Source organism: Bos grunniens, chromosome 26 (assembly GCF_055505025.1).
Source record: "Bos grunniens cultivar Pamir isolate PY7600 chromosome 26, Bosgru_T2T1.0, whole genome shotgun sequence".
Taxonomy (NCBI): domain Eukaryota; kingdom Metazoa; phylum Chordata; class Mammalia; order Artiodactyla; family Bovidae; genus Bos; species Bos grunniens.
Window position 1 is genome coordinate 22,955,846 of NC_141190.1, and position 27,154 is coordinate 22,982,999.

A 27,154-nucleotide genomic window follows, 5' to 3' on the forward strand; every position below is an offset into this window, starting at 1 on the left:
CGCCGCGCGGCGGGCTGGCGGCGAGGGGCCAGTGGCGCACCGGGCTCGGCGTGCATGTGACGCAGCTTTTAAAAAAGGAGACCGAGGCAGAGACCCCGGAGAGGGCTGGCGAGGGGGAGGGAGAGGAGGCGAAGCCTCACGCAGGGCGTTCGTCCTCCGGGCGCCGCCGAATTGGGAGAGTAGAGGAGCCGGAGCCGGAGCGGGAGCCAGGACTGGGGGAGGCGGAGCCAGGGTGGGCTGTGAGGTGTAGCTCTCTCCACCCCCGGCCGAGCTCAGGGAGGGAAACCGGACTGCCAATCCCCCAGTCCAGGCTCTCTGCAGAAACCCCACTTTTAATCTGGACGGCCCAGGTTATGCGCCCCCATTACAATGCGGGTGGGGAAGCAGTATTATCCTAATTCGAGTAGCAACCCCTAAATTTCTCTCTTACCCCCCCCCCCCATATTAACTACCCCTACCTTGCCTGCTAAACCAGTTGGGACTGGAGCTAAAGGGTTAATTAGGTGAGGTCCCGGCCCCCTCCCTCGCCTAATTGCCTGGGATCTGTGTTTTGCTGGGAAGAGGGGAGCAGCGGAATGACTGCCAGGTTGGACTGGGGAGGGGGAGTCTGCAGGCCGTCCTCTACCCTTGCAGACTCTGACTCATCAGTCAAGATGCTCTCCTCCCTTCCCCCCTTTCTCCATCCAGTCTCAGCTTCCCTCCCACCCCAACTTCTCCTGGAAGCCGCTTTCCTTTTGAGGGCCTCGGAGACTGGGGAGGACAGGAAGCAGACCCCTCCATTGCCCCTTGCCCGCAGGAGCCGGGGCCTCTGTTGGAGGGGGTGGGGTGATGTGGATGGTCATCGTGAGGAACACTCCTTCTTCAGGGAGGAGCCTCCCAACCTTCAATCCTCAAGGATTCCCCAACACAGCCTGGAGTGGGGGTGGGGGGGCCTCCATCTCCACCCCTTCCCAAAAGCCCAGCCTTAGCTGCCTCATAAACAGGAAATACCTATTAGCTGGGAGGAGGGAGGAGAGGGGAGCCGTCTGGAAGAGAGAGTTGGCCCCCTCCCTTCTGGGAGGGGGTCCCCAGCTGCTAGATTCTTTTTCCTTAAGCTTCATAGTGGGTTCCAGCAGTAGATGCTGGGGACCTGGGCGGTGTCCCCTTCCTAGGCTTCTGGCTCGGACTGGGCGGTGGGTCCTCCTTCATTTTGTTACTTGGGTGGGGATTGATAGTGAAGGTTCCCTCACCCCTGCCCAGAGTCTGCACAGCTGGTTTGACTGGCTGGGGGAGGGTTACAGATGTGGAGGCTTAAGTGTTTATGAGACCCCTTAGCTTTTGCTGAGGGAGCAGGAAGTGAAGCTAAGGGCAGATGCAGAATCTTAGGGATGAAAAGAGAACCAACCAGGAGATGGGTATCCCCTGCCCTGTGCTTAGGAGAGGGTGGGGGAAGGGAGCTGTAAGTGAAGCCTCTCTAACTTCAGCATTCCATCCACTTTGGATTCCCCCACCCCTAGCTTTCCCTATATCCACCCTCGGGAGGGCAAAGTGTGTGTGTGTAGGGGCGGGGACGGGGAGGTTGCAGATAGAACCCTGCAAAGGGATGTGACTGAAGCTATCCTCAATTATTTCTTTGGCAGCATCCCTTGCCTGTGTCCACCTCCTCCCCACATTCCCTAGGGCAGAGGTCAGCACTATAGGGAGTAAAGGGAACCTAAAGTAATATAACCTTAGCCTGGAATTTTGGATACCTCATTTGGAATTCCAGCTTTACCCCTCACTAGAAAATTACTTGGTTTCCGTGGCTTGGTGGGAATTAAATGAGACCGTGTATGCCCAGTCATCTAGCCCAATACCAGCCATGTAGTCAGTACTCGATATACATTAGCTCCTTTCTGCTTTCTTTGAGGTTATCTGTTATTTGAAAAGTTTCAGAAGTGGGCTGGATTGTGTTGACCCCTTTCACTCCCTGTGTGTTAGTCACTCAGTTGTGTCCAAGTCTTTGCAACCCAATGGACTGTAGCATACCAGGCTCCTCTGTCCATGGGATTTTCCAGGCAAGAATACTGGAGTGGGTAGCCATTCCCTTCAGGGGATCTTCCTGACCGAGGGATTGAACCTAAATCTCCCGCTTTGCAGATTCTTTATCCTCTGAGCCACCAGGGATGGATTCGCACAATCCTGTAACCACTTACCCCTAAGGCCACTCATTCCAAACAACTAGCTTGGCCAGATTCCATGGTTATCACCAATCACCTGAGTGGACAAAGGGGCTTATAACCCGCCCTATAGGGGACTTTGCCTCCTCTGAACCTAAAGTTCCCTTCTAGACTGCATAGGTGGAAGGCAGAAGGCAGAGAAGAAGAAAAACAGCATTTGTGGAGTATACAGTGTGTGCCCCGTACTGTGCTAGGTGTTTCACACCTGAAATCTCATTTACTTTTCATGATGACCTTTGGAAGAAAGTGGTGTTCCATTAAACAAGCAAGAAAACAGATTCAGAAAGGTTAATAAATTCAAACTTTCTGTAAAACATTCTTCTCCCTCTTCTTTGCCTACTAACTAGTTAATGTCTCCTTTGAACCTCAGTTATACTTTCACCTCCTCTGGGAAGGTACCACTCTCAGTCCCATTCCAGCTGATCTATTGATCCTGTTTCTTTTATGAAAATATCTCAATACTGTTCAACGGGTGATTAAGTAGTTTCATCTCCTTGAGGAACCATGCTAAGGGAGGTTAAGTAACTGTACCTTGCCTCAGGTCACAAACCTAACAAGTACTTGACCCAGTGCTCTTTTCTGCTTTTCTTCTAGTTTGGACCAGACCTGGGGAAGAAGAGGGAAACATCATTGGAGCATCTCTGGAAATTGTGTTGCAAAGATGGAAGGAGAACCCACAGATGCCTGGCAGATAACCCTGGTAGGAAGGCAGTGAGTCTATGTGGAAGGTCCTTAATGACAAGGTCCTTGAGGGTGGCAGGCTTAGCTGATTTGGATGGATGGATTTGAGCACCCAGTATTTTCTTTTTTTGAGGTGAAATCACATGACATAAATTAACTATTTTAAAGTGAATTATTCAGGGACTTCCCTGGTAGTCCCGTGGTTAAGATTCTGTGCTTCCACTGCAGGGGCACAAGTTCCATTTTTGGTCCAGGAACTGAGATTCCACATGTGGCTTGGCAAAAAAAAAAAATAATAATAATTCAGTGGCATGCCAGTATTTTTATTTTTTAATCTTTATATTTTAAAAAAATTCTATTTATTGGTTGTGCTGGGCATTTGTTGCTGTAAGGGCTTTTCTCTAGGTGTAGCAAGTGGGGCTACTCTCTAGTTGAGGTGCACAGTCTTGTGGTAACTTCTCTTGTTGCAGAGCAGGAGCTCTAGGACACCAAATGGGTAGTTGCGACTTCCGGGCTCTAGAGCACAGGCTCAATAGTTGTGCACATGGCTTAGTTGCTCTGGGGCATGTGGGATCCTCCTGGATCAAGGATCAAACCCTTGTTTCCTGCATTGGCAGGAGGATTCTTTACCATTGTGCCACCAGGGAAGCTCACCAGTATTTTTTAATACCAGTCATTAGTGCAAGATGGACTCTGGACATGGGGATGAAGCAAAGTGGGAGGTGCTCAGAAGAGGTGGGGTGCTAAGAAATGAAGAGATGAGCCCCACAGACAGGCAAACAGCAGAAGCAGTGGGCTAGACTGGCCTTAGGACAGGTGAGTTCCTGGCTTCTTGCAGTTCCTAGAACCTGTCCCATCCAACTCCTTTTCCTGACCTTATCTTAGCCTTGTCTGTTTTCTCCCACATTTCTTTTACCCCTGAAACTCCCTCAAATACTCATTGGTATTGCTCTTTTTGGGGGTTGTGCTGGGTCTTCGTTGCTGTGCGGGCTTTTTTCTAATTGCTGTGAGCCGGGTCTACTCTCTAGTTGCGATATGTGGACTTCTCACTGGGTTGGCTTCTCTTGTTGCAGAGCATGGGCCTTAGGGTACCCAGGCTTCAGTAGTTGTGGTTCCCAGGCTGTAGAGCAGAGGCTTGATGGTTGTGGCACATGGGCTTAGTTGCTCTGCAGCATGTGGAATCTTCCCAGATCAGGGATTGAACCCTGTGTCTCCTGCATTGACAGACAGATTCTTTACCACTGAGACACCAGGGAAGCCCCAACATTCCTCTTTCTTTCAAGGGTGAATCTGCTTTTCCATCAAAATGGTAATGATATGTCTTATTGATGTCTCTGTCCCCAGCACCTAACAAGGTGCCTATAGCCTGATATGTCATATAATATTTATCAAATGATTATAAGAATTCTGATAGGATTTGTCTTTCCCAGCTCCAACACATGACTCCTTCCCTTCTTGTCCATTTACCATCACTGTGACCATTTACCACTACCATCTCTTTCTCTGCTAAAACAGTTACTTAAAGTATATGAAACTCTTAGGAAATCTGTTAAATATGTAGAAGGCCCCATCCTCCTTAGCAGGAAACCTTACCTCTGGAGAAAGGGGATCTACGAGAATCTGAATTTTAAAAAAGTGCCTCAGGTGGTTCTTATGCATGCCAATATTTGGGAATACTTCCTTCAGAAAGGGTCCCTACCCCTTCAGAGCATTCTCACCAAATGGGTTGAAACCTATTCATTCATCTCTCTTTCCATAAGCAACTGCTTAGTACAGTGGAGGATAGGTTGTTAGGAACAGAGGAACCAAAGAAAACATAATGTACAACTACTCACTGTGCCCCTGGGCATACTGTTTAACCCTCTCTTAGCCTCAACTTCTTCCGCAGCAGAATGGGGACAATAATATCCCTACTTTAAAAAAATCCTCCTAGGGATATTGCAAGGAGACAGCAAGCTGAGGACTGTAAACCATTCCTCACAGGTGGGTTGTTTGGGTCTAAAAATAAAGCACTAAAAGGGATATTGCCTGAAAGTTTGCATCTCCCTGAAAGAGTAACTATAAACCAGGCATATTAATTATCTACTACTATGCAACAAGATACCCTCAACTTTAGCATCTTAGAATAACGAAATTTGTTGTCTACCACTTCAGTATTCTTGGGCTTCCCTGTGGCTCAGCTGATAAAGAATCCACCTGCAATGTGGGAGACCTGGATTCAATCCCTGGGTTGGGAGGATCCTCTGGAGAAGGAAATGGGTACCCACTCTCTAGTATTCTTGCCTGGAGAATTCCATGGACAGAGGAGCCTGGTGGGCTACAGTCCATGGGTTTGCAAAGAGTTGGACGCGACTGACACTTCTACTGAAAGTAATATATCATCACTTCTTCCTTATATTATTGGTCACACAGACCAATTCTGATACAGTTACGGCAGAGAACTACATAAAAGTATGAATAGGGATTTCACCCTCTGGTTCAGTGGCTAAGACTCGGTGCTCCCAGTGCAGAACGCCTGGGTTCAATCCCCAGTCAGGGGTCTAGATCCCTCATGCAGCAATTAAAAAAAAAAATCCAAAAAAATCCGGCATGCCACAAGAAAGATCCAGTGCAGCCAAATAAATTTAAAAAAAAAAAAAGTGTGAATGACAGGAGACAAGATTATTGGAAGCCATCCTGGGGGTTTTCAATGAGACCAGGTCTGGTGCTCAGTGTTTATAGGTCTGGAGGTTCAATTTAGGAAGTGAATCAGAATTCATCAGGTTCAGGAGACTGACTCACACAAATTAAATACACATGAAGCATTATCTTGGTATTACTCTGTCTCTTTTCTAGAACTCCTTAGTTAAACTAGTTTTCCTTTTGAACACAAAAAAATGTGTTCTCACTTGAGAGCCCACGCACTGACTTTTCTTCTTATCACAGAATGCTCTTTGAATGGCTAGGTCTTTTTTGTGGTTCATGTCTTACTTCAAATATGTTCTCTTCCTTACATGAGCACACCATGTAAAAAAAAAAAAATTACCCCCTCTTATCTTTCACACTCTCCATCCCATTTATTTAATTCTCTTTCTCTCTTTTTGGCTCCACGCTCGACCTACAGGATCTTAGTTCACAATCAGGGATCGAACCTGTGCCCCCTGCACTGGGAGCATGGAGTCTAAATCACTGGACCACCAGGGAAGTCCCATTCCATTTATTTTCTGACAGCACTTCTGGCGCTCTGAAATTATTTTGACTCTTCATTTACTTGGAGATTGTCTCCCCACTAGAATGTGAGCTTTGTTAGGGAGGCTGTTTTTCATGTGTGTTGGTCTATTTTGTCATTCCTGTATCTCCAGTGCCTAAAACAGTGCCTGGCACATAGTAGGCATTCAATAAAACCAGAATGCTGACTTGTTAATTCACATTGAGAAATAGATGTTATGTGAATGGGGCATTTTGTCTCACTTGATCAACACACTTTATCCCCATAGAGAATGATACAGGAAGTCAATTATTATACTCAGATGAGTCTCTATTGAACATGGAGTCAGGCAAAGATGGAATTGGGCACCCAGTGTTTGGCGGCCAGTGTCTCTGAGGTCTTCCTTCCTGGCCCTTGGCCAGGAGACTAGTAGCCTGCCAAAGAGACTAGTAGCCACAACACCCCTGTCTAGGTGGTACTGGAGAGATACATTCTTATCTCTTTTAGTATATTCCATGCGTACACCCTATGTAGGTAAATATTGTTTTATCAGATGCTAAATAAAGCAAAAAGGGCACAACTTTCTACTTTTTTAAAAAACATTAATCTTCCCAAAGCCTTATCATCATAATATTGACCATAATTAGTGCCCAAATCACCAGCATTTGCAGCGCATCTATTAGAGGATGTTTCTTCTAAAGAGGAAGAATTGTGCACCCTGTATTGGTTCTTACTGATTTCTTATTGGCAAATTATTTCCAAGTTTATTGGAAATAAACTTTATTGTTGCCAGAACAGATTCACTTCACCCAAAAGAGTAATAAGAAACTAACTGAAAGGAAGTTGTATGAGTCTTTCCAGGCTTCCATAACAGGACACCACAGACTAAGTGGCTTAAAGAATAGAAATTTATTTTCTTACAGCTCTAGAAGTTGGAAGTTCAAGATCAGTCAGCTGGCAAGGCTGGTTTTTAGTGAGACCTCGTGCCCTGGCTTTCAGGTGTCTCTTTCTCTTCTGACACTGGACCTAGTGGATTAGACCCCCACTTTTATGATGTCATTTACCCTTAATTACCTTCTTAAAGGCTCTGTCTCCAAACATATTGGGTGTGAAGCCCTTCAACATAAATTTTGCCCGTGGTGGTGGAGGGAACAATGAATATAATTCAGTCCATAATGAGAGAGCCTCTCCTTTCATGACTTTTTTTTGTGGGAATATGTGTTATTTTTTAGTTTTAAAATATTTGGGCTGAACCATGTGGCATGTGGGATCTTAGTTTCCCAACCAACCAGGGATAGAACCGGTGTTCCCAGCGGTGGAAGTGTGGAGTCCAACCACTGGACTTGCCAGGGAACTAGCTGGGAATATGTATTAATACAGCCTTCCTAAAGGGCAATTTGACAATGTCCAAACAATACCCAGTTGTGGATGTGACTGGTGATAGAAGCAAGGTCCAATACTGTAAAGAGCAATATTGCATAGGAATGTGGAATGTTAGGTCCATGAATCAAGGCAAATTGGAAATGGTCAAACAGGAGATGGCAAGAGTGAACGTCGACATTCTAGGAATCAGTGAACTAAAATGGACCGGAATGGGTGAATTTAACTCAGATGACCATTATATCTATGACTGTGGGCAGGAATCCCTTAGAAGAAATGGAGGAGCCATCATGGCCAACAAAAGAGTCCAAAATGCAGTACTTGGATGCAATCTCAAAAATGACAGAATGATCTCTCTTCGTTTCCAAGGCAAACCATTCAATATCACAGTAATCCAAGCCTATGCCCCAACCAGTAACGCTGAAGAAGCTGAAGTTGAACAATTTTATGAAGACCTACAAGACCTTTTAGAACTAACACCCAAAAAAGATGTCCTTTTCATTATAGGGGACTGGAATGCAAACGTAGGAAGTCAAGAAACACCTGGAGTAACAGGCAAATTTGGCCTTGGAGTACAGAATGAAGCAGGGCAAAGGCTAATAGAGTTTTGCCAAGAGAACACACTGGTCGTAGCAAACACCCTCTTCCAACAACACAAGAGAAGACTCTACACATGGACATCACCAGATGGTCAACAACAAAATCAGATTGATTATATTTTTTGCAGCCAAAGATGGAGAAGCTCTATACAGTCAGCAAAAACAAGACCGGGAGCTGACTGTGGCTTCATCATGAACTTCTTATTGCTAAATTCAGACTGAAATTGAAGAAAGTAGGGAAAACCACTAGACCATTCAGGTATGACCTAAATCAAATCCCTTATGATTATACAGTAGAAGTGAGAAATAGATTTGAGGGACTAGATCTGATAGAGCGCCTGATGAACTATGGACGGAGGTTTGTGACATTGTACAGGAGACAGGGATCAAGACCATCCCCAAGAAAAAGAAATGCAAAAAGCAAAATGGCTGTCTGAGGAGGCCTTACAAATAGCTGTGAAAAGAAGAGAAGTGAAAAGCAAAGGAGAAAAAGATATAAGCATCTGAATGCAGAGTTCCAAAGAATAGCAAGGAGACATAAGAAAGCCTTCCTCAGCGATCAATGCAAAGAAATAGAGGAAAACAACAGAATGGGAAAGACTAGCGATCTCTTCAAGAAAATTAGAGATACCAAGGGACTATTTCATGCAAAGATGGGCTCGATAAAGGACAGAAATGGCATGGACCTAACAGAAGCAGAATATATTAAGAGGTGGCAAGAATACACAGAAGAACTGTACAAAAAAGATCTTCACAACCCAGATAATCATGATGGTGTGATCACTCACCGAGAGCCAGACATCCTGGAATTCGAAGTCAAGTGGGCCTTAGCAAGCATCACTACGAACAAAGCTAATGGAGGTGATGGAATTCCAGTTGAGCTATTTCAAATCGTGGAAGATGATGCTGTGAAAGTGCTACACTCAATATGCCAGCAAATTTGGAAAACTCAGCAATGGCCACAGGACTGGAAAAGGTCAGTTTTCATTCCAATCCCAAAGAAAGGCAATGCCAAAGAATGCTCAAACTACAGCATAATTGCACTCATCTCACACGCTAGTAAAGTAATGCTCAAAATTCTCCAAGCCAGGCTTCAGCGATACGTGAACCGTGAACTTCCAGACGTTCAAGCTGGTTTTAGAAAAGGCAGAGGAACCAGAGATCAAATTGCCAACATCTGCTGGATCATCGAAAAAGCAAGAGAGTTCCAGAAAAACATCTATTTCTGCTTTATTGACTATGCCAAAGCCACTGACTGTGTGGATCACAACAAACTGTGGAAAATTCTGAAAGAGATGGGAATACCAGACTACCTGACCTGCCTCTTGAGAAACCTATATGCAGGTCAGGAAGCAACACTTGGAACTGGACATGGAACAACAGACTGGTTCCAAATAGGAAAAGGAGTACGTCAAGGCTGTATATTGTCACCCTGCTTATTTAATTTATATGCAGAGTACATCATGAGAAATGCTGGGCTGGAAGAAACACAAGCTGGAATCAAGATTGCTGGGAGAAATATCAGTAACCTCAGATATGCAGATGACACCACCCTTATGGCAGAAAGTGAAGAGGAACTAAAAAGCCTCTTGATGAAAGTGAAAGAAGAGAGTGAAAAAGTTGGCTTAAAGCTCAACATTCAGAAAACGAAGATCATGGCATCTGGTCCCATCACTTCATGGGAAATAGACGGGGAAACTGTGTCAGACTTTATTTTGGGGGGCTCCAAAATCACTGCGGATGGTGATTGCAGCCATGAAATTAAAAAACGCTTACTCCTTGGAAGCAAAGTTATGACCAGGGCAATGGCACCCCACTCCAGTACTCTTGCCTGGAAAATCCCATGGATGGAGGAGCCTGGTAGGCTGCAGTCCATGGGGTCGCTTTGAGTCGGACACAACTGAGCGACTTCACTTTCACTTTTCACTTTCCTGCATTGGAGAAGGAAATGGCAACCCACTCCAGTGTTCTTGCCTGGAGAATACCAGGGACGGTGGAGCCTGGTGGGCTGCCGTCTATGGGGTTGCACAGAGTCGGACACGGCTGAAGCGACTTAGCAGCAGCAGCAGATAGTATATTGAAAAGCAGAGATATTACTTTGCCAACAAAGGTCCGTCTAGTCAAGGCTATGGTTTTTCCAGTGGTCATGTATGGATGTGAGAGTTGGACTGTGAAGAAAGCTGAGCGCCAAAGAATTGATGCTTTTGAACTATGGTGTTGGAGAAGACTCTTGAGAGTCCCTTGGACTGCAAGGAGATCAGCCCTGGGATTTCTTTGGAAGGAATGATGCTGAAGCTGAAACTCCAATACTTTGGCCACCTCATGAGAAGAGTTGACTCATTGGAAAAGACCCTGATGCTGGGAGGGATTTGGGGTGGGAGGAGAAGGGGACGGCAGAGGATGAGATGGCTGGATGGCATCACCAACTTGATGGACGTGAGTTTGAGTGAACTCTGGGAGTTGGTGATAGACAGGGAGGCCTGGCGTGCTGCAATTCATGGGGTCAAAAAGAGTCGGACATGATTGAGTGACTGAACTGAAATGAACTGACATTTTAAATGTATATACATATATATGGGGCTTCCCTGATGGCGCAGACGGTAAAGAATCTGCCTCCAATGCAGGAGACCTGGGTTCCATCCCTGGGTTGGGAAGATCCCCTGTAGAAGGGAATGGCTACCCACTCCAGTTTTCTTGCCTGAAGAATTCCATGGACAGAGGAGCCTGGCAGGCTATAGTCTATGGGATCACAAAGAGTCAGACACCACGAAGCGACTAAAACTTTCACATATATAGCCTTTAACTTAGCAAACTTCTTTAAAGGAAACTATTTCATAGAAAGAGTGTACAAATATGCAAAAAATAAAAAAGGTGAGGGAAGAATTCCCCAGCAGTCCAGTGGTTAGGACTTGCAGCTTTACTGCTAGGCTGGGTTCCATCCCTGGTCAGGGAACTAAGATACCATGGCAAAAAACAAGGAAAGATATATGTATAAGAATATTCACTGTAACTTAATTTGTAATAGTGAAAAACTAGGAATCACAAATAAAATTTAAATAATGATAATTATATTAAATTATATATTCATTTGCAGGTGGATTCTTTACCAGCTGAGCCACAAGGGAAGCCCAAATATTCATTTAAATAATGATATATTCATTTAATGGAGCTGGTACTCAGATCTCAGTAAATATTGGTTAATGAATTGATTAAAAATTGGAAAAAAATACAACTGATTTTTGAAAATAATTTATTCCTCTGTTTCCCATGTTTAGAAGTCCTTATGTTCCCTCAGTTCCTTCTGGAACAAACTATGGACTAATATATTATCCCTAACACTTATTTTTAGGGAAAACCCTTAGGGGAGTTTCCTGGTGGTCAGGTGATTCCAGTGATTAGGACTCTAAGTTCTCACTGTGGGAGGGCCCAGGTTCAGTCCCTGGTTGGAGAACTAATATCCCCCAAGCCACTTAGCATGGCCAAAACCAAACCAAACTAGAACAAACCTCTTTTATTTAGAGAGGCTGAAATGATTATATGCTAGTTAGAACAGCTAGGTTGTATAAAAAATAACTTGAAAATTCCTTTTTGGTGTTCTCCAAGAGTTAGATTTCATTATACAGGCTTTTTCTTCAGGCCTGAAAAATAACATACAACTGATTTTTAACAAATAATTTATTGCCCCCTTTCCCATGTTTAGAAGTCCTTATGATTCCTCAGTTCCTTCTGGAACAAACTTTTCTCGTCTCCAGCCGGCCCCAGTGGGCTCACCTTTACAAACTCTGGGACTAGGACAGAAAGTAATGCTTGAATGCTTCTTCACTAGGACCTATACATTTTTATAATCACAGAAAGTGTGGCTGAATATATCCCAAAGGTGACAAGGTTTAAATCTGGGGGTTGTAATTTGGAGGCCAAGTATCTTACTTCAACAGTTTTGTACTCTTTGAAATGAATTTTAAACTTCTGTAATACAAAACTTAAAAACAGGAAAACAATATGAAGGAGATTCTAAATGCCAAATGAGTAAATAATAGTTTTGGACTGTAGAAATTCAGGGAGGGCTCGAGTTTGGCTGGGATGACCAAAAAGGCTTTCCAAGATAAAACAGAGCATCAAAGATGTTTTGACGCTCAAGTTTTCCACAGAGAAAAACAAAAGCAGGAGAATGCTTGTTGTCTTTGGAGGATAACAAGATGATCTGCAATAGCAGGCACTAAATTTGGCAATGAGGTGCCAGCGTGGGGCTCTGAGAGTAGCTCAGAGCCGACGCCGATAATGTGGTGTTTTAAGATTAAATTTGTGCCTGGCGTGCTGCAGTCCATGGGGTCGCAAAGAGTCGGACAAGTCTGGGCAACTGAACAAAATTAAACAAATTACCCTGCTGCAGTGTAGCAGGTGAGATTTAGCTCTTGAAGTGCGCGTGCCCACGAGGGGGTGCTGTTTCAAAACACAGGCCTACTTGGACTAAGGCAAAAGGAACGAGCAGCAGGTAAAACGTCAGACAAAGAGGGCGCTCCGACAGTTGGGCAGATTAAGAAAATAAAAAGATGAGCAAAAGGTAAATATCTCCTTCGCGCTCCGAAACTAGGTCCTCAAGCGCAACACAAAATCGTGCATTACCGAATGCCTGTACCACGTGCCCCTCAGGCTCTGCTGAATGCGACTACTACTCCCAGGCTCCCTCGCGAGGCCAGTGCCGTCTTCCCGGGTGCAAATCGATATCACCGCTCAGTCTTCTGGGATCCGTAGTCTTGCATGGTCTCTCGGGAGTTGTAGTTCCCTTCCCACAATCGGCTGGGCGAGGCGGCGCCGGCGATTAGAGCTGCGCTGGGTGTTCAGGGGCCAAGATGGCGGCGCGCCGGGGACGGAGAGACGGAGTCGCGCCGCCTGCGAGTGGGGGCCCCGGCCCCGACCCTGGTGGTGGAGTGCGCAGCAGCGGCTGGGGGAGTCGGAGCCAAGCACCATATGGCACCGTGGGCGGTGTGAGTGGCGGGGAGCAGGTGAGAGACTAGCGGGCGGCCCGTGGCTGGCTGCAAAGCGGCGTGTGCCGGGCGGTGACACGTGGACGCCACAGGAAAGGGAAGAAGCGTTCGGGAGTCGATGCCGGGTGGCTGCGCGAGACTGGTTGGACCGAGTGGGTCTCGGTCGTTTGCTGGGGGATGTGCTGGCAGAAGCAGGATCCTTATGGCCATTGCTCCGGAACGGTGGAGGGGCAGAGCCGGGTGTCGGAAACCTGGCGCATGTGTATGGGGGTGATCAACCATTCAGACTTAAGAGTAATAGAGTAAGACCTTCCTCTAAGGATGCTGAGTCGCGGGTGCCTCTAGCACCGCGCCGCAGTGCCTTTTCGGAGCCACGTGGGGTGGGGGGAGTGATTTTCCCGGGAGAACTTGTCTGCTTCCCCTCCCCCTCTAGGCGGCCCCGGCACCCACGTGGGTTGGGCCGGGGGCGGGGGGGCCGCGGGTCCACGTGGGGGCGGGGAGGGGATGTCCACGTGGCTCCCGCTCCAGGCTACCCGGCACCTGGTTTCGGCGCTGGAGCCGCACTGCCGGGAACTGGGTGTGTCTCAGCCGGTCCCGCCATCTCCGATCGGCGCTGGGGGCCCCTGACTGGGAAGGAAGGTTGGGACTGCTGGAATCAACTTTGCTCAGAACCTTGAAGGAGTTTTTTCCTTTTGCTTTGGCCCGCTTCGCCTCTCTACGACGGATGGTGAAGGACTTTCCAGATGTGCGTGTAGTCCTGCTGATGGCGGAGTGTGTTGGGAAGGGAAGAGGGCTGAGGTTGAAGGGCTGTGGAGTGAGCTAGTGGCGGCTTCTGTCCGACCGGCTTAGGGTGGCTTGTGAGTCACAGGCGCTGGCGTTTTGTTTGCTTGTAGTCCTGCCTCCTAATTCAAGGGGTATGGGAGGTATCAACATTTACATGTGGCAGGCTTAGGTAAAGAAAGGGAATCCTCACTTCCTCGCTTTTCCTCCAACATCTCTGGAGAAGGCAGCTAAGGCCTGTTCTGTGAATTGATATATGAATTGAGATGGTTTGTGTTTAAGCTTTTCTGGAATTTTTTCTGGGGATGACAAAAGTTGGAGGCGATTTGAGAACTATTCAACACTAGTTGAACGTTTATTGAGTGGGGGGGGAATTCTGTCATAATCTTTTTTTCTTGGTCTTCAGTTCTTTATCGTCCTACTCTTCAACAGGGCTTCTTAAAAGTTCCCACCCAGAGTGGAGGTGGGCAAGACTTAGTTTGAACTGTTATCTTTCTCAAGCAATTAAGCTGAGTCCTTGAAAGCCTTTTTTTTTTTTTTTTCGGTTTCTAGGTGGGAGTTGGGCTGCAGGCTGCCGGGTAATATCAGTTCTAGCAGAGCAATTCAGGCCTTGGAGGGGGAAGATGGCTTCTGGGGCTAACTTGGAAGCTGCCCACCCCCTCTTCTCTTATTTTCTCAGAGGCCACATGCTGTGGGGCTGGTGCTGCCCACCCCACCCCTTTGGGGGAGAGGCAGGAAGGATCTATGATCCAACTGTAATCCAAGTTAGGTGGTTATTTGGAATTGGAGAAGGTCTCATGGAGAGATTGTTCACCACAAATACACACAAAGATGAATATGTGGAAGCTAGTCCAGTTAGCCAGGTATTGAGATTCCATTATATTCAAACATGGGATATTGTGGTAAATCACACATGGCCGCTGTCCTCCAGGATCCTATGTCTTTATCACGTTAGACAATAAATGATGATGAGGGAGACAAAAGGAAAGTGCATTATATTATATAATCAGCAGTAGTAATTTACCTTGCAGGGTCTGGGAACAGACATTTTAAAGTGAGACTGTGGGGGAGGGGGAAGGAGGAGCTTTCCTCCCAGGGAATAGTGGGTGAAGGCCTTGAGGTGGGAGAGAACATGGCTTATTGGAGAAACCTGTATGTCTGGTGTGGCCAGAGAGAGTGGTGAGAGAAGACACCCTGGAGGAGTCTGGTGGGTGATACCAGGACCACTGTAATCCACTGAAGGACTTAAACCTAATGCTGAGAGCAGGAAAATACCCTTGGACAGGACTAGGGAGGGTCTCAAGGATCAAATGTGTATTTTCAAGTTTGTAGCTGATTTTGAACCCTGCAGGGACAGTCTGGCTGTGGGAAAACCAGTTGGGGGTGGTTATTAAAGTTAAGAGATGCTGGTGGCTAACACTCTTAGCCTGGGCTTAGCCCCTCCATGATCCTTGGTACCCTGGGAGCTGTGCTGTTTGGGGGTTGGGGGGAGGGATGGGTGAGGTCAGATGAAGAGGGTGTTCTCTGACTGGGTTTCCAGTACCTGTCAGATGGAAGTGGTGACGAGTGGTTCGTAAAGCTGGGGCATCATCTTGGGATTCCAGCTTAATGGCTGGGTCAGGTAGGTGGCAAGGCAAGTTGAGGTGCAGCCTTTTTGCTCACCTAGAAGTGTTTGCTGAGGCAGGTGCTATTCAGGTGCTATTTGTAATTATAGGATTGTGAAGGCCTGGGAGGAGTGAGTGCCTAAAACCTGCCACCTTTCTCTTCATCTTTGGGAGGCCTGGCCTCCTAAGTGTCCCTAGGTATCCTCTCCTCTCATTGGGAATTGTAACTCTGGCTTGATTGGGAAGGTAGGGAGGGTGCATCACACCTGTTGCTTTTTTTCTTTTGGAAGAGGTACCGAGTTTCCCTTTGCTGCCAGAGGAGAGGGGAGACTGGCTCGTCCACTTTTGTTCCTCTTCTCCGGCCTTTGCATCATCTATAGTTTCTTTTAGGGGAGATAACTCTACCCCTGGCCTCCCCAGCCCTTCCAGGCACTTCTAGCCCTGCCCTCCCCAGCCCTTCCAGGCACTTCTAGCCCTGCCCACACCCACACTCTTTGACAGGCCTGGGCTGGCGGCTCCCTGCCTGACGAGGCTGAAGATGTTGCTCCTTCTCAGGGAAGAGATGGGGTGGGGCTTGCCTGTCCACAGAATCAAGCTTTCTCTTCTTTTGCTCTGACTGGGCAGGGAAGAGACTTTTCCCTTGCAACTACCTTTGAGAGGTTGGGTGACACACTATAGTGCCTTCAGCACAGAAATTGGAAATAAATGTGACTATCACTCATGGTGGTTGAGATTAGGATTTGAGCTAAGCAGAGAACAGAGGCGTAAGTGGGATTTGAGGGAGGTAAGCTGGTTGTCGCTGGAATCGCTGGCTTGCTGACCTCCTGTCCTTCGGTGTGTTCCTCAGAATATCTGTCTTCATCATTGCCGGCAGATGACTCTTCGGAACAATCTTGGTATTTTTGAGGTTTTTACTCCCCGATTTATCAATTTCGCGGGCTCCAAGTATTTCTAGATGGAGTCTAACTTTTTTTTGCCCAGCAAGTCCAGAGGCGTGGCTGTAGTGGGGCTCCTGCTGAGTCCGAGGCCACTGGCGGAGGGCTGGGCACCTGGTTTACAGAGTGTGTCAATAGCTGCCCAGGGGGCCTTTCTAACCTTATCCTTTTTTGCCCCAGGCACTGCTGCAGGAGGAGGGCGATGATTCTGGCTTTGTCAGTCTGTCTCGGCTGGGCCCCTGTTTGAGGGACAAGGACCTGGAGATGGAGGAGCTGATACTGCAGGATGGGGCGCTGCTGGGGACCATGCACAGCTATATGGATGCCTCTCTCATCTCCCTCATTGAAGATTTTGGTAGCCTTGGAGAGGTGAGCTGGGGCTATGACTTCCAGAATCTTGATTCCTGGATACTCAACCTGAGTCCTTGAAGTGTGTTTTTATTTCTAGGTGAGACATGGGCTGTGTCCCAGGTAAAAGTATGCCATGGAAGACTTGATATAGTCCACAGCCTTTCTCCCTGCCTGGGCCCCTGACTTAAATGTCCAGAGGGTTCTAATCTTTGTCTTGAGTCCAGTTCCAGCTTAGTCAAGGGCTGTCTACTGAACATCCCACATCTTAACTGAGGGTGGAGAGAGTATGAAACAAACTCAAGACTCAATTTTGACAGGTCTCTTGATACTAGAGAAGTGGTGGATGGTAGTAAATGAGATTGGAACCCATGCTCCCTGGTACTCGTGTCTCTTTCTGGCAAATTTAGCTGAATTGAGCCCAGGAGAGGGATTCTTCTGGCATCTAGTCTTTCTCAGTGGCTTGGTTAGGATGGTGGTGGTACCTTCCTATTGTCTTTCCTGAACAGAGCAGATTATCTCTGGAGGACCAGAATGAAGTGTCACTGCTCACAGCTCTGACGGAGATCTTGGACAATGCAGATTCTGAGAACCTATCTCCATTTGACAGCATTCCTGACTCGGAGCTGCTCGTGTCACCTCGGGAGGGCTCCTCTGTAAGTGTGGGACACGGGGAAGAGGTGTGTGGTTGGTGCAAAGGTTAGAACCGCATCCGTGGGCCTACTCATCAAGTTCTGAAACACAGACTCATCTCAGGTCTTTTTCTCCCTTTTAGCTGCACAGGTTGCTCAGCCTCTCTCGGACACCCCCAGAACGTGACCTCATCACCCCAACTGACCCACTGGGGCCCAGCACAGGCAGTAGTAGAGTAAGTGGGGCAAGCCTGCCCTAGGGAGCCTCATAGACTCCCGGGGGGGAGGAATATGTGGGGACAGGCCTGAAAAATATATTCCTGGAGAAAACGTCTATGTCTTGTTTTCTATCCTGTAGGTTGAGATGGCGCTCGCAGATCCCCCTTGGGACTTCTCTCCACCTTCCTTCTTGGAGACCTCCTCCCCTAAGCTTCCTAGTTGGAGACCCCCAAGGTCAAGAACCCGCTGGGGCCAGTCCCCTCCTCCCCAGCAGCGTAGTGATGGGGAGGAAGAGGAGGAACTGGCTGGCTTCAGCAGTGAGATGCTTGCTGGGGAGCTTAACAACTCTGTGAGCAGCATCCCGGACTTCCCCATGCACCTAGCCTGTCCTGAGGAGGAAGAGAAAACAGCAGCAGCAGCAGAGATGGCAGTACAGGCAGCTGGAGACGAGAGCATCTCCTCCTTGAGTGAGCTGGTGCGGGCCATGCACCCGTACTGCCTACCCAACCTCACCCACCTGACGGCGCTCGAGGATGAGCTTCAGGAGCAGCCAGATGACTTGACACTGCCTGAGGATTGTGTGGTGCTGGAGATTGTGGGTCAGGCGGCCACAGCTGGCAATGACCTGGAGATCCCAGTTGTGGTGCGACAGATCCCTGCTGGCCCCCAGCCTGTGCTCCTGGATGACACACTAGAGGTCAGTCCAGCCTTGCAGCTGCTCATGCCATCACTAGAGGTGGAGACAGAGGTTGCTGTTCCCAAGGAAACCCTCTGCCCTGAGGATGAGGGCTTGTCACTGGACTCAAAGGAAAAGTTGGAGGCAGCCTCCATGTTGGAGCCCAGGGAGGTCATGGAGCCAGTGGCGCCCAAGGGGCCTCAGAACCCACCAGCCAACGCCACGCTAAGTTCCCAGAGGGCTCGAAAGGGCAGGAGGAAGAAGAGCAAGGAGCAGCCAGCTGCCTGTGCAGAGGGCTACACCAGGAGGCTGAGGTCGGCCTCTCGTGGGCAGTCTACAGCTGTTCCAGAGGTGACCTCTCAGGGAGGCAGCCTGCCTCAAGAGGACCTTCAAAGAGAGGTTGGGCCTCCCCATGGTAGAGGGAAGCCCCGGGCTTGGGCTCGGGCCTGGGCAGCTGCCTTAGAGAAACCCAGCTCTGCGAACTTGGAGAGCAGTACTGAGCAAGCTAGTCCTGCTAAAGAAGATCCTGTAGACCTCTGCCCCAGCCTGGTTGACCCTATCCAAGCCAACCCTGTTTCAACGCATCTCTCACTGGTTGACTCTGCTCAAGCTGACCCCATGCCACTTGACTCTCTTGAAGCTGATTCCACTGTAGTTGACCCTGGTCCCACTGCGACTGACACTGAACCTGTTGACCCTGTGCTGACTAACATTGCTTCAGCGAACTCAGAGCTGGTTGAACCCCTCCCAGCTGATCCAGTCCTGGCTGACTCAGCAGCAGCTGACCCTACAGTGGTTGTTCCCATCTCAGACAACTTGTCTCCAGTTGACGCTGTCCTGGTCAAGTCAGTACAGGTTGACTCTGTTCCCAATGACCTGTCTCCAGTTGACCCTGTACTAGTTAAGTCTAGGCCAACTGATCCCAGACGTGGTGCAGTATCATCAGCCCAGAGGAATCCAGGTGCCCAGCTCCTCCTGGAATCAGAGTCTTCAGAGCCCCCAAAGGCCAACAGTCCTGAAGTCAGGGAGGTTATAGGTCCTCTGAAGGGAGAAACTGGTACCAGTACCACAACCCAGGAAGTCAGGCCTCGGCCTCTTAGCCTGTCTGAGTACCGGCGACGAAGGCAGCAGCGCCAGCCAGAGGCCGAAGAGAGGACCCCTCAGCCTCCAGCTGGGAAGTGGCCCAGCCTCCCAGAAACTCCCACAGGGCTGGCAGACATCCCTTGTCTTGTCATCCCTCTAGCCCCAGCCAAGAAGACAGCTCCACAGAGAAGTCCTGAGGCGGCTCCTGAGGCTTGCTTTGGGTCTGTGGGCCCCAGCCCTGCCTCCCCTAGTCCTGAGCCACCTGCGACCAAACCTATGGCCTCAGCTCCTACTGAGCAGGTGCCATCCCAAGAGAAACTGCTGCCAGCACGACCGCTACCTCCTGCTGTGCAGCCCATGCCCCCCAAAATGCCCACTGCTCTGCCTTTTCCCACGGGTGGGCTGGGCATGACTCCTGCGCTGCCCCTTCCCACAAATGGGCAAGCTGTGCCCAATCTGCCCCCACCACCCCTGCAGCCTCCTAGTGTTCCGATGTCTCTGGGGCCAGTGCCACCTGATCCCTATACTCACTATGCCTCTGTGCCACCCTGGCCTTGTTATCCTCCCGTGTCCCCTTCTGGCTATCCTTGCCTGCCCCCCCCACCAACGGTGCCCCTAGTGTCTGGTACTCCAGGTGCCTTTGCTGTGCCCCCCACTTGCAATGTGCCTTGGGTACCTCCTCCTGCCCCAGTCCCACCTTATAATTCCAACTGTACCTACGGGCCCTTGGGATGGGGCCCAGGGCTGCAACACCCTCCATTCTGGCCTGCTGTTCCTCCACCTCCATTGCCTCTAACCTCAGTTGGAAGAGCTGTCCCCCCACCCAAGGTGGAGCCTGGTGGCATCCCAGCTGGCTCTCCTGAAAGTGTGCCAGCTGTGCCAATGGCTCCTCCCCTCAGTCTTGGGGCAGCTGGCCAGGGAGCTCCACAGACAGAGCCCACCAAGGTGGAGGTCAAGCCAGTGCCTGCATCTCCCCATCTGAAGCACAGGGCATCCTCCCCGGTGCACAGCCCGCGGATCAAGGCTCCACCGTGTGTGTCTGCTGAGAATGTGGCTGTTGAGGAGCCTGCATCAGAGAGGCTAAAGCCTGAGCTGCAGGAGACTAGGCCCAAGGAGAAACCACCCTCTCCTGTTGACAAGGCTGTTCCCACACCGGCACCAAGGCAGAGCACTACCACCAAACTGCCTGTTGTCCACCCAGCCCGTCTAAGGAAACTGTCCTTTCTACCTACCCCACGTACCCAGGGTCCTGAGGCCGTGGTGCAGGCTTTCATCAGTGAGATTGGTGAGTGCCACACAGTTCAGTTGGTGTGAAGAATGGCGTGGGAATTGTGTGAGGAGTGTCTTCCATAAAACAGGATAAGCCTCGATGGGGCTGGCCTTTGTTAGAATTCTTGAGAGAGAAAAGTCTGGTTGGTTTGATTCTCTTTCTCTGGGAGTGTGGCTCCCCTGGTTTATTTATCACAATGGACAGGGGGTGCATAAGGAGAGAAGCGAGGTGTTTTGGAAGTTTTGGGACCTGTGTGCTCAGTGGATAGGGGTAGGTTTCCAATCCTGTGTTGTGTGCTTCCACAGGAATTGAGGCGTCGGACCTGTCCAGTCTGCTGGAGCAATTTGAGAAATCAGAAGGTGAGGAAACCCTTTTTGTAACCCTTTTTGTTGATGTTTCTTTTGGGCCCAGCCCTGTAGTTGCTTAAACTGGGAGGAGGGAGAAGGGGAGTCTCTGCCACTAGAGTGGCCCCCTAATTGGAATGGGAAGACAATCCCATTGATGGCAGTCCAAGCCAGGGAGAGGGTACAGCATGACAAGAACTATAAAGAGTGGATGGATGGGGAGATCCAAGTAAATTGGGGACATTTTTCTAGAGGGAATTAGTTCTCCAGCTGAGCCTTGGAAGACAGGAATTCAGAGAGCCTGCATGTGGTGAATAAAGGCAGAGGTGCAGGAAAGGTCACATATGGTGTATTTGAAAGGCAGTGGCTAGTTCAGCTTCTCAGTACAAGTGTGGATCTAGGTGCTGCAGAGGATGATGCTATGTCGTGTTCTCAAGGAGCTTATGATCTGACTGGGGAGAGGAATCTGCAGAAATGACTCCTGAATTGACAATAGGTATCTGTAGAACAAGGCAAAGTACAAGTGTAGATCAAGAGTAGCTTATAAGACTAGCAAGTTAATAAGGTGGATTATATAGAATCTGGAATGCTAGACTTAGGAGTTGGGACTCCGTCTCAGATTCGGTGGAGTGTGTGCTTGTTTTTAAGCAGAAGAGACATAATTAAAAATAGTTTTTGGGTACCCACTGGAGGAGAATGGATTTCTTTGGGGAGACCCCAATGGAGTATGTAGGCAAAATGGATTTTCCTCCTTTGCGTCTTAAAGCCAGCGTTTCTGTGCCTCTTCAGTATGGAACATCTGGTTGGGCTTTTAACTAGTATGGTTTCTTTGCAGCCAAAAAGGAGTGCCCTCCCCCGGCTCCTGCTGACAGCCTGGCTGTAGGAAACTCAGGGTAAGTATGGGGACATGAGTGAGTTACCCTACAGCTGTTGGTCAGCAGCCGGCCGGCGCTCCAGGACTGTCAACTGGATGCCTCTGTTAAGGGACATTTAGTCAGCTCTAAAGTCTTTCCCTGTTTCACACCCTCAGCTCAGCCCATCACTACTGAGCATTGTCTTGGGTGATACATAGGAGGACATATATGAACCATCCTCTGGCTGATTCCAGTCTGGGGTTTCAAATGGTGATGCCTTTTATGTTCTGGCGAGTTGTGTTTTTGGGGGTTTCTTTCCTTTATTTAACAGGCTTTAAGGTTGCTCAAAACACTGCTGATGTTATAAGAAAAAATGGGGGAGGATGTTCATGGCTAGGGCTCCCTGACTCCTTGGAGGACACAGGTGTCCTGGACCTCCTTGTTCCCCAATCTTCCAGTACCAAGAGGCCTTTTTTTTTTTTTTCCCCCATGTTCATGATACCCCGTCCTCTTCTGCCAAGCATATTTTCCTCCACATTGATTTTGGGTTGGTTTGAGCTGGGCACAAGAGGCTCCTGGCTTGGAGGAGGTGGGGGGTATCAAGGTCATAGTCAGCCTGCCTCCAGAAATTGGACAGAGCTGAGACCCAACTTACATAAAGTTCAGTCACTAAGACCCTTTTTGTGCTGGAGGAGAATGATTGGGACAGTTTGTGCCCCCATTCCTCTCTGCACGTCCCCCTTTCCTGTTGCTTCATGAGGAAAGCAGATGTTGAGGAGGCAATGAACCAGGCTTTCCCTTTTCCCCCCGCCAGCAGCGTTGACACTCCCCAGGAGAAGAGGCCCCTAGACCGGTTACAAGCCCCAGAACTGGCCAACGTGGCAGGTGGGTTCAGGGTGGGGAACTCTGCCTTTGATTAGTTTAAGCAGCAAATGTTTGTAGAGCCCGCTCTGCAGTAAGTGTGTGTAGATGTTGGGGATACGGAAATCTGATCGTCGTCCTCGAGGTTCTCACAGTCCAGGGGGCAGATGTGTAAACAGATGAGCACGTCGAGTATCAGAGGTTGTGTGTCAAAGAAACCCATTTGGTTTACAGTGGGGTCTGAAGAGGGACTGTCAGAACAGGGTTATACAGAAGGTAATCCTCAAATTGGAGGCTTGAGAAAATCCCTGACACCAGGGGCATTTGAGGTTGTTGGAACAGCTTGAGTGAACTGAAGAAACAGAGCCAGCCTGGTATTGGTATGTTTTGGGAAATGGTGAGTGGTTCGTTTTGGCTGGAGTGTAGTGGCTGATCAGGGTGGTGGGCAGAGCTCAGAAGAGAGAAAGCTGGGGTGTTAAGTAGGAGGCCAAGTTATGGGAACTTGGCCATGTTAAGCTGGTTGGACTTGATATTGTACGTTGAAGAAGCAATTGAAAAAGCCTTACCAGTTTGGTTTTAGAGTGCTTCCTCCAGCGGGAATGTAGAAGACAGGTGGACAGGTGTGTTGCTCGAGGTAGGAGATTATTAGATGATTACATGAGTTCAGGGAAAATGCAGCCAGGAAGTCAGTCAGTGCCATGGTCAGGGGGTGAGTCTAAGAAGGAAGAGGTAGAACAGACAGGACCTGGCCACCAGCTGGGTTTGGGCAATGAGAGGTTCAGGAGGACTCTAGCTAGTTGGGTTTCTGTTGCTGGTCTCCAAGATGGGGAGCTCATGGGACGGAGCAGTTGTAACAGTGGGAGAAGTTGGGCTGCTGATCAGTGTTAGTACACTTTGTGAAATGAAGTGGGAGTCTCTGGAGCCTGTATACACAGTGTTCAGAAGTGTAGAATCGGATCTCATCCTGCTATCTCCATCCTCCCTCCCCTCACAGGGCTCACCCCTCCAGCTACCCCTCCCCATCAGTTATGGAAGCCCCTGGCTGCTGTCTCTCTGCTGGCCAAAGCCAAATCTCCTAAGTCCACCGCCCAGGAGGGAACCCTGAAGCCTGAAGGAGTTACAGAGGCCAAACATCCAGCTGCAGCCCGCCTCCACGAAGGGGTCCGTGGCCCTAGTCCAGTCCATGTGGGCTCTGGGGACCATGACTATTGTGTTCGGAGCAGGACCCCCCCAAAAAAGACGCCTGCCCTAGTCATTCCAGAGGTGGGCTCCCGATGGAACGTCAAACGCCATCAGGATATCACCATCAAGCCTGTCTTGTCCCTGGGCTCAGTCACCTCTGTGCCTCCAGGCACAGCTGCCTCCCAGAAGCCACTTGATCACAGGACTAGCAAAGAGCAGGCAGATCCCCAAACTCCTTGCCTTGCCCCGTCTGCCTTGCTATCCCCTGAGGCCTCACCCTGCCGGAATGACACGAACACTAGGACTCTCCCTGATCCCTCAGCCAAGCAGCAGTCAGTGCGCTGTTATCGAAAAGCCTGCAGGTCAGCCAGCCCCCCAAGCCGGGGCTGGCAAGGCCGCCGTGGCCGCAGCAGCCGTTCTGTGAGCTCTGGGTCCACCCGGACCAGCGAAGCATCTTCCTCCTCATCCTCATCGTCGTCTTCCTCATCCCGATCCCGGTCCCGGTCCCTCTCCCCCCCACACAAGAGGTGGCGAAGGTGAGCTCTGATGGCCTGTTAGGTTCTCTCCACTTTGGAGGTTCTCTCCTCTGGCTTACTCTGAAAGCTTTTGCACATTGAGTTTGATGAACTTTCAGGCACTAAGGCTTTTCTATTTCTGTCTTTGGCTTTTGTCTTCTTCCCTTTTCCTGGATTTGAAGGAGGCAAGCTGTGAAAAGATAGCTTCTGTCCCCTGTTAGAGATTGGGATATCTCTGAGATCTCCTGCTTCCTAGAGACCTGCCTTGGGAGAAACCGTTAGGGTTTGGTCTTGACCATGTTGATTCCTTTGCACTGTATCAGTCCTTATTTCTTGTATTTTTCCGGTAGATGTGGGATGGTGGGCTAGTGGGTTGTTAATGGCAAATAATCCTTCCTTTAATCATCTGTTGAGGAAAGAGTCTGGTGTCCTTTGGGTGTCATTGTGGCCTCATATTTTTGGGAGTACCTTTTTCTCTATAATAGACCCAAATTTTTGCACTTCATCAGTGAAGAATTCTTGGTTTTTGATGGTGAAGCTTATCTTCAGGTATGTCATCTACTACAGATCTAGCACAGTCACCTCCCCTTATGCCATAATCATAGTACTCCTGTGAGACATGAGGCGAGCAGGATTCCAGAGACATGGGCCTGCCCGCCCTCCCACTTCTCCCTTACACCCCCGATCCCCCGGCTTGTTGTAATACCTAGGGCCCAGCCCTTTATTTCTGAGTCTCTATTGTTTTTATTCTTTCTGACTTGTTAGATATTCTTTTTAATTGCATAATTGACAATAAATAAGATCAATGCCCAGATACTCTAGAACATGTAAAGTTCACAAGGTTCTCAGTTTGCTTTTCTTCTGTACCTCCTCTGCTTTTCTCTGCCTTTGGTCCTGAGCTTCCTGACAGGGAGGCGGGGCTGGGGCCAAGGTGAGGTAAGTGGATGATACCTGTACTCCTCCCATCATTTCTGTGTGATCTTTTGTTCTCTAGGTCCAGTTGCAGTTCCTCTGGACGTTCCCGGAGATGCTCTTCCTCTTCCTCCTCCTCATCTTCCTCCTCATCTTCCTCCTCCTCATCATCTAGTTCCCGAAGCCGGTCCCGCTCTCCATCTCCTCGCCGGAGAAGTGACAGGAGGCGGCGGTGAGTATGTTTTCAGGGAGTTGGTACATTTGGGGTGCAAGAGCCTAAGAGTTGAGACTTGAGCTGTCTAATATCTAGGGGGCTGACAGCACCTTTTTCTCTTGGCAGGTACAGTTCTTATCGTTCACACGACCATTACCAAAGGCAGAGAGTTCTGCAGAAGGAGCGTGCAATAGTGAGTAGAGGAACAGGTCCTAGGAGGAGAGGGCTTGTCCCTGAGCCATGACATGAGCTCACAGAGCCATCTGCAGCTATGGCTTTGGCTCATGGTGTGTTAATTTTCCTTGACCCAACATAGGAAGAAAGAAGAGTGGTCTTCATTGGGAAGATACCTGGCCGCATGACTCGGTCAGAGCTGAAACAGAGATTCTCTGTTTTTGGGGAGATTGAGGAGTGCACCATCCACTTCCGTGTCCAAGGGTGAGGTTGGGCCCTAAGGTCAGGATGTCCTTCCTGTCCCGTTATCTGTCTCAGTGCTTTGTCTTTCCTGATTGCTCTGGTGTGCTGGGCAGTGTAGGACACCTTCATCTCTACAGTTAGAGGGTTGGCCATTTGGGGAATGAGAAGAATCTCTCCAGTCCCTGTACCCTGGGGAGCTGTCTCTTCTCCATGGCATGTGCCCAAATAGCCATCTCAGCCTCTGTCTCACCCTCCCTTCCAGTGACAACTATGGCTTCGTCACTTACCGCTATGCCGAGGAGGCATTTGCAGCCATCGAGAGTGGCCACAAGCTGAGGCAGGCTGATGAACAGCCCTTTGATCTCTGCTTTGGGGGCCGCAGGCAGTTCTGCAAGAGAAGCTATTCTGATCTTGGTGAGTGGAGGGAGGCCCTGAGCCTTTGGTATACTCCATCTCCTCCCTGGAAGAGTCCCCAGCCTTTTGAGAAGGGGGTTTAGTAAGACAGACTTGTCTTCCTGTGACACATGAAGGGCTTAAAGGGTAGGATGAGAGGAGAAATGGGGGCTTTCCTATCTTTTGACTTAAAATTCAGGAGATTTTAGCTCCATCCATTATAGATAAGAGAGGTAGCTGGCCATTTGAGGACCCTGTGGTTGGGAGGTGTACTCAAAGAGACCTTGATGTTTGTCTCTCTCTACCTTTGTAGACTCCAACCGGGAAGACTTTGACCCTGCTCCTGTAAAGAGCAAATTTGATTCTCTTGACTTTGACACATTATTGAAACAGGCCCAGAAGAACCTCAGGAGGTAACCCTGGGCCCTTCTCCCCCATCCCCTTTTCTTTGGAGGTGCCCAACCTCCTCCATTCCCCTCCCCCAGTCTAGGGGAGAGAGCTGCTAGCGAGGAGATGACTGTTTTCTAAAGAAATGGAAAAAAGTGAAATAAAAATGTAATACATCAGATTTTAAGTGGTATTTGTTTTTTATAATAGGCTTTGAAACACATTAACTTGCATTCCTGTGTAAGATGGATGGGGTTGAGGGGTTCCCCCAGTGCAGACTAATAAACATGAACTAGAGAGAACTGCCAAGTGCTGTTGTGCTTTTTTCTATGGTGCTGGTGCCAGAGAAATCACTTTTCCTCTCTGAACCCAACAGGGACATTCCTACTTCCATTTGATTCCTAGGACCCCTCTTCGGTTAGGTGCTGAATCCTACTGGACTTGAAACTGCTCTTCAGGAGTCTAGTAGGTGAAATCAGTCATCTAGGGCAGTGCTTC

At 49.0% G+C, this 27,154-nt stretch overlaps 1 protein-coding gene and 1 non-coding gene across 14 annotated transcripts; one reads left to right on the forward strand and one right to left on the reverse strand.

Annotated features, from left to right (window-relative positions):
* The first annotated feature begins 124 nt into the window (after positions 1–124).
* PPRC1 (PPARG related coactivator 1) lies at positions 125–26,837 on the forward strand. 13 transcript variants are annotated; one of them, XM_086377390.1, is made up of 15 exons: positions 125–1,172; positions 2,793–2,898; positions 16,530–16,718; positions 17,207–17,353; positions 17,473–17,565; positions 17,688–20,592; positions 20,883–20,936; positions 21,757–21,814; positions 22,590–22,660; positions 23,631–24,354; positions 25,328–25,477; positions 25,586–25,652; positions 25,776–25,897; positions 26,139–26,290; positions 26,583–26,837. In XM_086377390.1, exons 1-15 carry the CDS (start codon positions 829–831, stop codon positions 26,684–26,686), a joined length of 5,286 nt encoding a protein of 1,761 aa, XP_086233516.1. In that variant the 5' UTR covers positions 125–828; the 3' UTR covers positions 26,687–26,837. The 13 variants fall into 13 exon arrangements, 10 of the variants coding, with proteins under 10 accessions (XP_086233516.1, XP_086233517.1, XP_086233523.1 ...); XM_086377391.1 differs by having other exon boundaries at positions 22,593–22,660; XM_086377395.1 differs by having other exon boundaries at positions 167–2,485.
* On the reverse strand, positions 11,758–11,873 carry LOC147344221 (small nucleolar RNA SNORD22). Its single transcript, XR_015155910.1, has one exon. It is a non-coding gene; the product is annotated as a small nucleolar RNA SNORD22 (small nucleolar RNA).
* Positions 26,838–27,154: the final 317 nt, after the last annotated feature.